The 11,160-nt window shown below is 44.0% G+C and overlaps 1 protein-coding gene across 2 annotated transcripts in view; it reads left to right on the plus strand.

The window, feature by feature from the left end:
- The window catches only part of RBM42 (RNA binding motif protein 42), a 118,177-nt gene extending 107,913 nt beyond the window's left edge, over positions 1–10,264 (plus strand). For both annotated transcript variants that reach the window (XM_069201149.1, XM_069201150.1), the window contains exons 9-10: positions 8,249–8,443; positions 8,617–10,264. In XM_069201149.1, the coding sequence (XP_069057250.1) occupies positions 8,249–8,443; positions 8,617–8,729 (308 nt within the window). In that variant the 3' untranslated portion in view covers positions 8,730–10,264. The remainder of the gene's footprint in view (positions 1–8,248; positions 8,444–8,616) is intronic.
- The last annotated feature ends 896 nt before the right edge of the window (positions 10,265–11,160 follow it).

Raw genomic sequence — 11,160 nt, forward strand, 5'->3', positions numbered from 1 at the left:
AAATCATTAAATAAATACATCTACTTACCAGAGTTCTTCCAGACTTGCTCCTAGCGTTGTTTGGTTTCCAGCAGCCCACTGTCCTCAACCTCTGTATGAACAAGGCTCTCTTTTTTACATTTGAAAAGAGTGTCCAGCGGGCTACACTTGAGCCTTTCTCCCACTTAGGTCCTTCTTTCTCAAGGTCTCTGACGCGAGAACAGACTTTGTTTTACTCTTTCACAGAAAGAGGTAAAGGAACACTGAGTGAAGGACGTCTATGGTAGGGGTAGTATGGTTTGAACAAAATACTTACAGTTCCCTATCTGAAAACAATGATAAGAATAACACTGTGCGTTAAGACGTTTCAATTAGCAATGGTCACAGAAATATTAAGTTCGATGGCATCTGTCGCTGTAGATACGCATGTTTTGCAATAGCTCGCCATCTGGTGTTGGGCCGGAGTGTTACAAGTTGTTTTTCTTCGAAGAAGTCTTTCGAGTCACGGGACCGAGTGACTCCTCCTTTTGTCTCCATTGCGCATGGGCGTCGACTCCATCTTCGATTGTTTTTTTTCCGCCATCGGGTTCGGACGTGTTCCTGTCGCTCCGAGTTTCGGAATGGAAAAATAGCTAATTTCAGAAGATTTTCGTCGGTATTGTTGCGTTCGGGGTCGGCGTAGTTAGATTCAACACCGCGTCTAAGATCGAAGAGCTCCGGTGCCCTTCGGGGTAATTTTTTCGATCCCCCGTCGGGGCCTGGTCGGCCCGACCGCGTGCAGAAGAACGCCGATGGAACGGACCCCGTTCCGTTTCTGTCCCAAATGCCACAATAAATACCCCTATACAGACCAACACTTGGTCTGCAACCTGTGCCTGTCACCTGAGCACAGCGAAGACACCTGCGAGGCCTGTCGTGCGTTCCGGTCCCGAAAAACTCTCCGAGACCGTCGAGCCAGAAGACTTCAGATGGCGTCCGCGCCGACAGCCCACCGGGAGTTCGAGGAACAAGAAGAGGAGGGATCCTTTTCGATCCAAGAATCGGACTCCGAAGGATTCGACGATACACAAACCGTGAGTAGGACGTCGAAAACCACTCAAAAGAAGATTTACAAGGCCCAGGGGACGCCACTGCCATCAGGCCATGGCTCGACCCATAAATTCGGTGACCGACCGTCGGCACCGAAAAAGGCCTAAACAGTGCCGAGATCGTCGGACTCCGGTCGAGACACCGGCACGCAGCCTTCTCGGGACCGAGAAAGTGCTGGAGACAAGCATCGACACCGAGATACCGGTGTAGACACGGCTCGACGCCGAGACAGCGGCACCGAAGAAGATCGACGCCGAGAGGTTTCGGCCCTGAAAAAGAAAAAAGTCACCTCGGAGCCGAAAAAAGATGCAGACAGGGTTTCGGTGCCGAAACAAACTGCAACCGACCCAGTTTCAGGCTCTTATACAGAAGAGCACTCGCTAACCTCCCAAATGTAAAAGCATAGGTTTGAGGAAGAACTACACTCAACGGATGTAGACCATACGCAAAAGCGTATTTTCATACAGCAGGGGACAGGAAAAATAAGCACCCTTCCCCCTATTAGAAGAAAGAGAAGATTGGAGTTCCAAACTGAACAAACACCACAAACAAAAGTGGTGAAAAAAGTTACCCCACCACCCTCTCCTCCACCTGTGATTAACGTCTCACCAGCACAAACTCCATCACATTCCCCAGCTCACACCACCATGAGCCAGGGTGACCAAGATCAAGACGCATGGGACTTATATGACGCCCCAGTGTCAGATAACAGTCCGGAGGCATACCCTACGAAGCCATCTCCACTAGAGGACAGCACTGCGTATTCTCAAGTGGTGGCTAGAGCAGCACAATTTCACAATGTAAGCCTCCACTCAGAACAGGTCGAGGATGACTTTTTATTCAACACACTCTCCTCCACCCACAGCTCCTACCAAAGCCTGCCTATGCTCCCTGGTATGCTCCGGCACGCAAAAGAAATCTTTAAGGAGCCGGTCAAAAGTAGGGCAATCACACCAAGAGTGGAAAAAAAGTATAAGGCGCCTCCTACAGACCCGGCTTTCATCACTACACAGCTGCCACCGGACTCTGTCGTTGTAGGAGCAGCTAGAAAAAGGGCCAACTCCCACACATCTGGAAATGCACCACCCCCAGATAAAGAAAGCCGCAAGTTCGATGCAGCTGGTAAAAGAGTCGCAGCACAAGCTGCAAACCAGTGGCGCATAGCTAACTCCCAGGCACTACTTGCGCGCTATGACAGAGCCCATTGGGATGAGATGCAACATCTCATTGACCATCTGCCCAAGGACCTACAAAATAGGGCAAAACAAGTGGTTGAGGAGGGAGAGACCATTTCCAACAACCAAATCCGCTCCTCCATGGACGCTGCAGATACAGCTGCACGGACAATTAATACATCCGTAACTATCAGAAGGCATGCATGGCTCCGAACGTCTGGATTTAAACCAGAGATTCAGCAAGCAGTTCTCAATATGCCTTTTAACGAAAAAGAACTGTTCGGTCCAGAAGTGGACACAGCGATTGAGAAACTCAAAAAAGACACGGACACTGCTAAAGCCATGGGCGCACTCTACTCCCCGCAGAGCAGAGGGAATTACAGCACATTCCGTAAAACACCCTTTAGAGGGGGGTTTCGGGGTCAAAGCACACAAGCCAGCACCTCACAGGCAACACCGTCCAGTTACCAGGGACAGTACAGAGGAGGTTTTCGGGGACAATATAGAGGAGGGCAATTCCCTAGCAATAGAGGAAAATTTCAAAGCCCCAAAACCCCTACTACTAAGCAGTGACTCACATGTCACTCACCCCCTCCACACAACACCAGTGGGGGGAAGAATAAGTCATTATTACAAAGCATGGGAGGAAATCACTACAGACACTTGGGTTCTAGCAATTATCCAACATGGTTATTGCATAGAATTTCTACAATTCCCTCCAAACATACCACCAAAAGCACAAAATTTGACAAAACATCATTCCAATCTCCTGGAGATAGAAGTGCAGGCACTATTGCAAAAGAATGCAATCGAATTAGTGCCAAACACACAAATAAACACAGGAGTTTACTCACTGTACTTTCTGATACCAAAGAAGGACAAAACGCTGAGACCAATCCTAGACCTCAGAATAGTGAACACATTCATCAAATCAGACCACTTTCACATGGTCACACTACAAGAAGTATTACCATTGCTAAAACTACACGACTACATGTCAACTTTAGACCTCAAGGACGCGTATTTCCATATACCAATACACCCATCGCACAGGAAATATCTAAGGTTTGTATTCAAAGCAATACATTACCTATTCAAGGTACTGCCTTTCGGATTAACAACCGCACCAAGAGTCTTTACCAAATGTCTAGCGGTAGTCGCTGCACACATCAGAAGGCAGCAAATACATGTGTTCCCATATCTAGACGACTGGCTAATCAAGGCCCATTCGTTAATAGAGTGCTCAAATCACACAAATCAGATCATACAAACCCTCTTCAAACTAGGGTTCACCGTCAACTTCACGAAATCCAACATTCTGCCGTGCAAGGTACAACAATACCTAGGAGCCATAATAGACACAACAAAAGGAGTAGCCACTCCAAGTCCCCAAAGAATTCAAAATTTCAACACCATCATACAACGCATGTATCCAACACAAAAGATACAAGCAAAGATGATATTACAACTCCTAGGCATGATGTCTTCATGCATAGCCATTTTCCCAAACGCAAGACTGCACATGAGGCCCTTACAACAGGGCCTAGCATCACAGTGGTCTCGAGCACAGGGTCATTTTCTAGATCTGGTGTTAATAGACCGCCAAACTTACCTCTTGCTTCTGTGGTGGAACAACATAAATTTAAACAAGGGGCGGCCTTTCCAAGACCCAGTGCCACAATACGTAATAACAACAGATGCTTCCATGACAGGGTGGGGAGCACACCTCGATCAACACAGCATACAAGGACAATGGAACGTACATCAAACAAAACTGCATATAAATCACCTAGAACTACTAGCAGTTTTTCAAGCACTAAAAGCTTTCCAACCAATAATAGTTCACAAATACATTCTCGTCAAGACAGACAACATGACAACAATGTATTATCTAAACAAGCAAGGGGGGACACACTCCATGCAGTTAAGCCTGCTAGCACAAAAAAATTGGCGTTGGGCAATTCACAACCAAATTCGCCTAATAGCACAATTTATACCAGGGATCCAAAATCAACTCGCAGACAACCTCTCTCGAGATCACCAACAGGTCCACGAATGGGAAATTCACCCCCAAATTCTCAACACCTATTTCAAACTCTGGGGAACACCTCAAATAGACTTGTTTGCGACGAAGGAGAACGCAAAATGCCAAAACTTCGCATCCAGATACCCACACAAACAGTCCCTAGGCAATGCCCTATGGATGAACTGGTCAGGGATATTTGCTTACGCTTTTCCTCCTCTCCCTCTCCTTCCTTACCTGGTAAACAAACTCAGTCAAAACAAACTCAAACTCATATTGATAGCACCAACTTGGGCAAGGCAACCCTGGTACACAACGCTGCTAGACCTATCAGTAGTACCCTACATCAAATTGCCCAACAGGCCAGATCTGTTGACACAACACAACCAAAAGATCAGACACCCAGATCCAGCATCGCGGAATCTAGCAATCTGGCTCCTGAGATCCTAGAATTCGGGCACTTACAACTTACCCAAGAATGTATGGAAGTCATAAAGCAAGCCAGAAGGCCATCCACCAGGCACTGCTATGCAAGTAAATGGAAGAGGTTTGTTTGCTACTGCCATATTAATCAAATACAACCTTTCCACACAACTCCAGAACATGTAGTGGGCTACTTGCTTCACTTACAAAAATCTAACCTGGCTTTCTCTTCCATTAAAATACACCTTGCAGCAATATCTGCATACCTGCAGACTACCTATTCAACTTCCCTATATAAGATACCAGTCATTAAAGCATTCATGGAGGGCCTTAGGAGGAGCATTCATGGAGGGCCTTAGGAGGATTATACCACATGTTCCTTCATGGAACCTAAATGTTGTCCTAACTAGACTTATGGGTCCACCTTTTGAACCCATGCACTCCTGCGAAATACAGTTCCTAACCTGGAAGGTTGCATTTCTCATCGCCATTACTTCCCTAAGAAGAGTAAGCGAGATTCAGGCGTTTACAATACAAGAACCTTTTATACAACTACACAAGAATAAGGTCGTCCTAAGGACTAATCCTAAATTTTTGCCAAAGGTTATTTCACCGTTCCATCTAAATCAAACAGTGGAACTTCCAGTGTTCTTTCCACAGCCAGATACCGTAGCTGAAAGGGCACTACATACATTAGATGTCAAAAGAGCATTAATGTATTACATTGACAGAACAAAGAACATCAGAAAGACTAAACAACTATTTATTGCATTTCAAAAACCTCATGCAGGAAACCCAATATCAAAACAAGGTATAGCCAGATGGATAGTTAAATGCATCCAAATCTGCTACCTTAAAGCTAAACGACAGCTGCCCATTACACCAAGGGCACACTCAACCAGAAAGAAGGGTGCTACCATGGCCTTTCTAGGAAACATCCCAATGCAAGAAATATGTAAGGCAGCCACATGGTCTATGCCTCACACATTCACCAAGCACTACTGTGTAGATGTGTTATCCGCACAACAAGCCACAGTAGGTCAAGCCGTATTAAGAACATTATTTCAAACTACTTCCACTCCTACAGGCTGAGCCACCGCTTTTAGGGACGTAACTGCTTACTAGTCTATGCAAAACATGCGTATCTACAGCGACAGATGCCATCGAACTGAAAATGTCACTTACCCAGTGTACATCTGTTTGTGGCATCAGTCGCTGTAGATTCGCATGTGCCCACCCGCCTCCCCGGGAGCCTGTAGCAGTTTGGAAGTTAGCTTCAACTATTTGTATATGTATCATCTCAACCTTAAATAGGTACATACTTAGTCACTCCATTGCATGGGCACTATTACTACAATTCAACTCCTACCTCACCCTCTGCGGGGAAAAACAATCGAAGATGGAGTCGACGCCCATGCGCAATGGAGACAAAAGGAGGAGTCACTCGGTCCCGTGACTCGAAAGACTTCTTCGAAGAAAAACAACTTGTAACACTCCGGCCCAACACCAGATGGCGAGCTATTGCAAAACATGCGAATCTACATCGACTGATGCCACGAACAGATGTACACTGGGTAAGTGACATTTTCATTATAATGCAGCTCAATCAAAAATTAAATTATAAGAAAATCAATTTTGCCTTTTAATAAGGTACTGCGTGGTGACTATTAATGCTGTGTAGTCTGGGAGTCTGAGAGGGCAATTCTGAAGGCGTTCTTATAGTAGTCCTAGTGTGTCCCACTGAGACCAGTCCAAACTTTTGCTGATTCTCGTGTATAGGGATTCAAACAGATATTACTCTTCTGTTGCATCTGTGACAAGATTGCTGTGTTTGTCAATGTCCAGATCAGCTAAAGTTCAACTTTGCTTTATGCAGTGCAGAATCTGCCTTCTCCTCTACATTGTTTGAAAAGGTTATGTTTTGATTTTAATGTTTTTATGGTGCCCTCATGTTGGCAAGTATATTCTTATTGCTTCCTTCACCTTTGTCTTGGTGTCATTAAGCATTGCATTGTTCTTATTTAAGTAGCACAAACCTTTGAAAGTTGCAGAAACAACCATCTCAACCATGTCGGTGAATAACATGACATTTCCTGGTATCCCCTGTAATCCATGCTGTAGCCTGAGAGGGCAACTTTGCTAGAGTCAAGCAGGTGTTCATCAGTCAGACGTGTTCTAAATTTGGATTTTACAAAGTTCATAGCAGAGAAGGCTCGTTCACAAAGATAAGTTCAGCCAAAGAGGCGGAAAAAATCTTTCATTGTAGCTGTGTGGATTTTCTTCTACTTTTCAGCTTCCACATGATCCCAGAAATTAACTTCAGGTTGCCTTGCTTTCAATTCATTGTCATTTTGAAGAGTGACAATCTCCATCTTCATGTTAGCAGAGTCTAGGGTAAGCAGCACATTAATTTGTTCAGGAATGTCACTAATATCCACTTCTATAAAGTAATTTGAAATTAACATCACACAGGGCTACAGCTGCTAAAAGTCTCGAATATATAGTAGTTGAACTCTTAATTAAGGTGCATCAGGAGGCTACTGTATTTTTCAATGCCCGGAGCTCAGCCTCCACTTTGTTCCGAGACGATTTGGAGCGCAGATTCGTCTTTTTCTCAACATGCTATATGAAAAGGTCAAAATGTGATTTGAATGTTGTTTAGAACTTTTGTTATTCATTGTCCTGTCTTTTTTTCTTGTAATTTGCAGTTGATAATATTGAATTTTTCTGTCATATCTGTCATAAATGCGTAATTTAGTATTTTTTAAATACTAGAACGCATCAACACATTTTACTAAATGATGCTTTAAAAATTGGTACCTAAAGTTTCGGAGTAATAACTTTAGCAAAAAATGTTTCTAGTTGCATTCTTTATCTGAACATTTTATTTCGAAAGGAAATAGTAATCAATCTTGACTACAAGCTTCTGCAAACATTTGAATCTAATCAGAGAGCATTCTGGGAGCATTATAAGTAGCCTCATATTTTAACCTTTTCAAACGGTTTTGCATTTGTGACCCATAAACACAAGTTCAAACAGCATTAACACATAGACATAAATATTACCTCGACTGCAGGCAGGTCCCTTCCCTCTAAACTGGCAGCGAAAGGGTTTCTGTTGCAGTTGTTTGGGCCTTACTTGTCCCAAGGACAAAATAAATATGAAAACTTGTTGTCCTTGACTTTGAACAATATGTCCTGGGCGTCGGGCTGTAGGAATTCCTCTGCTCTTAGCTCTAACAGAAGAAGTATAAGTTGCTAATTGGAGTCACTTTATTATTGTGTATAGCTCTATCATTTATGTGAGAGTGTTACTATGCTCGCTGTCCTGGGTTGCTCTTGTGAACTGGCAGGATCCAGCATCTTTTTGTGATTGGTCCTCACTCTGGGACTGTTCCGTTGCTGAAAGTTTGCCATTTTGTTTGCTATAAAGGGTTGGTGTATGATGTATTGTGCACAGAATGTAGGTCTACAAACACTCTAGTAGGCCATCTTGCCCTGAGCGCTTTCATATCTTCCTTGTTGCATTTGTTTGTCATAACAAACATTTTTTCTTCAGATGATTTTCGGATCTTCTGTGGTGACCTTGGTAACGAAGTGAATGACGATATCCTGGCTCGAGCGTTCAGCCGCTATCCATCCTTCCTAAAGGCAAAAGTGATCCGAGATAAACGGACAGGAAAGACAAAGGGCTATGGTTTTGTCAGCTTCAAAGACCCCAATGACTACGTGAGAGCCATGAGGGAGATGAACGGTGAGTTTGCTGGACAGAGAAATGTGCATGCTGAATGGGAGATGGACAGCGCTGCTGCAGAGGGCACTTGAGGAAAAACATGCAGAGTGGGGAAATGCGAGCATGCCAAGGGGTTGCCATCAATGGCATTGTATATTCAACGCAATCCTGATCACCTGACTGTCTCTTTACAGGTAAATACGTTGGCTCCCGGCCCATCAAGCTGAGGAAAAGTATGTGGAAAGATCGCAATATTGATGTGGTGCGCAAGAAACAGAAAGAGAAGAAGAAACTGGGATTGAGATAGTGCTCGCAGGCTTACGTTTCCAAGGACGTGACCTGATATAGGCATGAGGGGGACCGGCCTTTGCCCACAAGGTCTCTCAGAACAACCCCATGACTGCATCCATACATAGGTGTTCAAAGGAGGGAATCCCCGTGATAATGGATGTGCATATTCTATCAGAATCTAGCTTACATTGGGGATCATGTTAAGACAAGGATTTGGACCGTGGGTTGAACTATTTACTTGCGAAACTTATATCAGTGTGTGTTTTGTGTGTGTTAATGATGAGTTTGTGTGCCTCCCCACTCAGTTTTTTGGGTGTGTACATATGTGCAGGCTACCATAGATGGATGAATGTGTCCAATGTGCTCTAGTGGATATCAGTAGCATAAAATAATGTGCCTGTTCCCTTGATACTGCTGGGGTGTGTGTGTGTGTGTGTGGTAAGAGGGTGCGCAAGGGTAAGTACGTATGTGCTCTCATAGGTGCATTCATGCAGGTTTACGTGGAACTGACCTATATTCAGGTTTGCTTCGATAAATTATACTTATTCAGTGAGTGTGGCTGTATGTGTGCATTTGGAATACGATTTCCCAGGATTTCGATGTGCAGAATAGTTTGTTCGCACAAGCTCCTACTTTGTTCATGTGTGCCAGTGACCATACAAGCGTTTGTGAGTGTTCTTCCACTTTCACTTCTGTGCAACTCTGTGTGGGTTTATCAGTATGTCTGAATACTGGTGCACTGAATAGTATGCATATGCTGTGCCTGTAGTGGTAGCGTAGAAGCGTTTGAGAGCCCGTATTTGCGTGTACTTCTGGGAGTTTATGTTGTCCTAATTTCCAGATGTGCAGGTTGCTGCTCCAGATCACCCACGTCTTCTGTCATCTGAACATACTTTGCTGTTACTAGCAGCTTTGTGAATTGTAGTGTTTTGCTGCCGTCACCCAGTTAGTTGTTCCCTAATGATCCTTGCTCCTGAACTCTGCTACCTAACTCCCACCTTTGGCATTATGGCGGCACTGAGCAAAACATTAATCCTCCTGTGTAATTTCCAGATGTGCATGCTCCATCTTTGTGTACAGTTTCTGGTTGTATCTAGATCTGCTTATATGTTCAAATATACAAGTCCCTTACAGTTTTCAAATGTTTTTTTCGGTACAAAATTAAGTGGGGTTGATAATTTGTTTTTTAGGGTAGCATAAAGCTTCCCATCCAAACCACTCACAGCCTGGGCATAATAGCAGTAATGTGCAGTTTTCCTTCAACATTGAAGAACTGCCTCCCTTACACCGTTCCCCCTTGAACAGGTGACTTGCAGGAACATATCATCTTGGACGTTTCATTGCTGTACAGACCCTAATGATGAACCCCATGACCTATTTTTGGCTAACAGTTACTCTCTAACACGAGTTCACTGAATTCCTGCATAATTCATTTCCTGCAGTTTGCCATGCAACAACTATCTCCATGTGATTGATTGTGGGAAGGGTTCTTTTAGAGCTCTTGTGTGTTTTGTATTTTGTAAATAAATATCCATGTATTTTAAAATCGTATTTCTATGTTTTGTTAACTGGTATTTTCCGCAGCACCCCATACCGCTGATGACTAGTTGCCGCTGATGATGATGATCTCACATAACTACTGTGTTCAGTGCTAGACAGTTGTGATTGTTAGAAAGTTAGAAAGTCATGATTTTGGTTTCTTGCAAAAGCCACCATGGATTTTTGTTGGACTGCAAGACTTGGGAGCAAAGTCTCTTCCCTTACCAGAAATCCCAAAATTCAAATGCCTCCAGTGGACCAGAATTCTGGAATTCCATCCTCCAAAACTTTTTGTAGCATGAATCCTTTTCTGGATTCACATGCTGTCCATTACTCTATCATCTCAACCACCATTTTGGTGGTATGTCTGTCCCATCAGCGGCATCAGACATGCACCCCAGCGGTTCCTGTGCAAGGTCGCCACCATGGTTATCTTTTTTCGGCTGTTGGGTCAAGTAGCAAGACAGAGAAGTTCCAAAAAAGTTAAGGAAAACAACCGATCATCAAGCAAAACACCGGAGAAAGGGATGGAAAGCACAGACAAAGACCGGAAGCCACACGTGCTGAAAAATAGACCTTTCTCAGCGCTGACAAGAGTACTTGTTGTACCGAGAACACATGTAGAGAGGTGAGGCAGCAAGGTGAAATGGAGACACATCCATTTTGCCTTCTTATAATCTTTCGAAAGGGACTTTAAAGCCCTTGTATTCCTACAAGACTTCAAAATGGGGTCATCTACCTGATGGACTGAACCGAAACATTTCACCTAATGTAAAAAGTATGCAAATTTTAGAGCCCATTGCATGAGTACCTAGGGATCTTAATTCTTCGTCCCTCCCTAATCAGGGTTCCCCACAGTCTTTGAATTAATTATCTGAACCAAATATAGGACAAGATATTCAATGACT

This window comes from Pleurodeles waltl, chromosome 7, assembly GCF_031143425.1.
Source record: "Pleurodeles waltl isolate 20211129_DDA chromosome 7, aPleWal1.hap1.20221129, whole genome shotgun sequence".
NCBI classification, from domain to species: Eukaryota; Metazoa; Chordata; class Amphibia; order Caudata; family Salamandridae; genus Pleurodeles; species Pleurodeles waltl.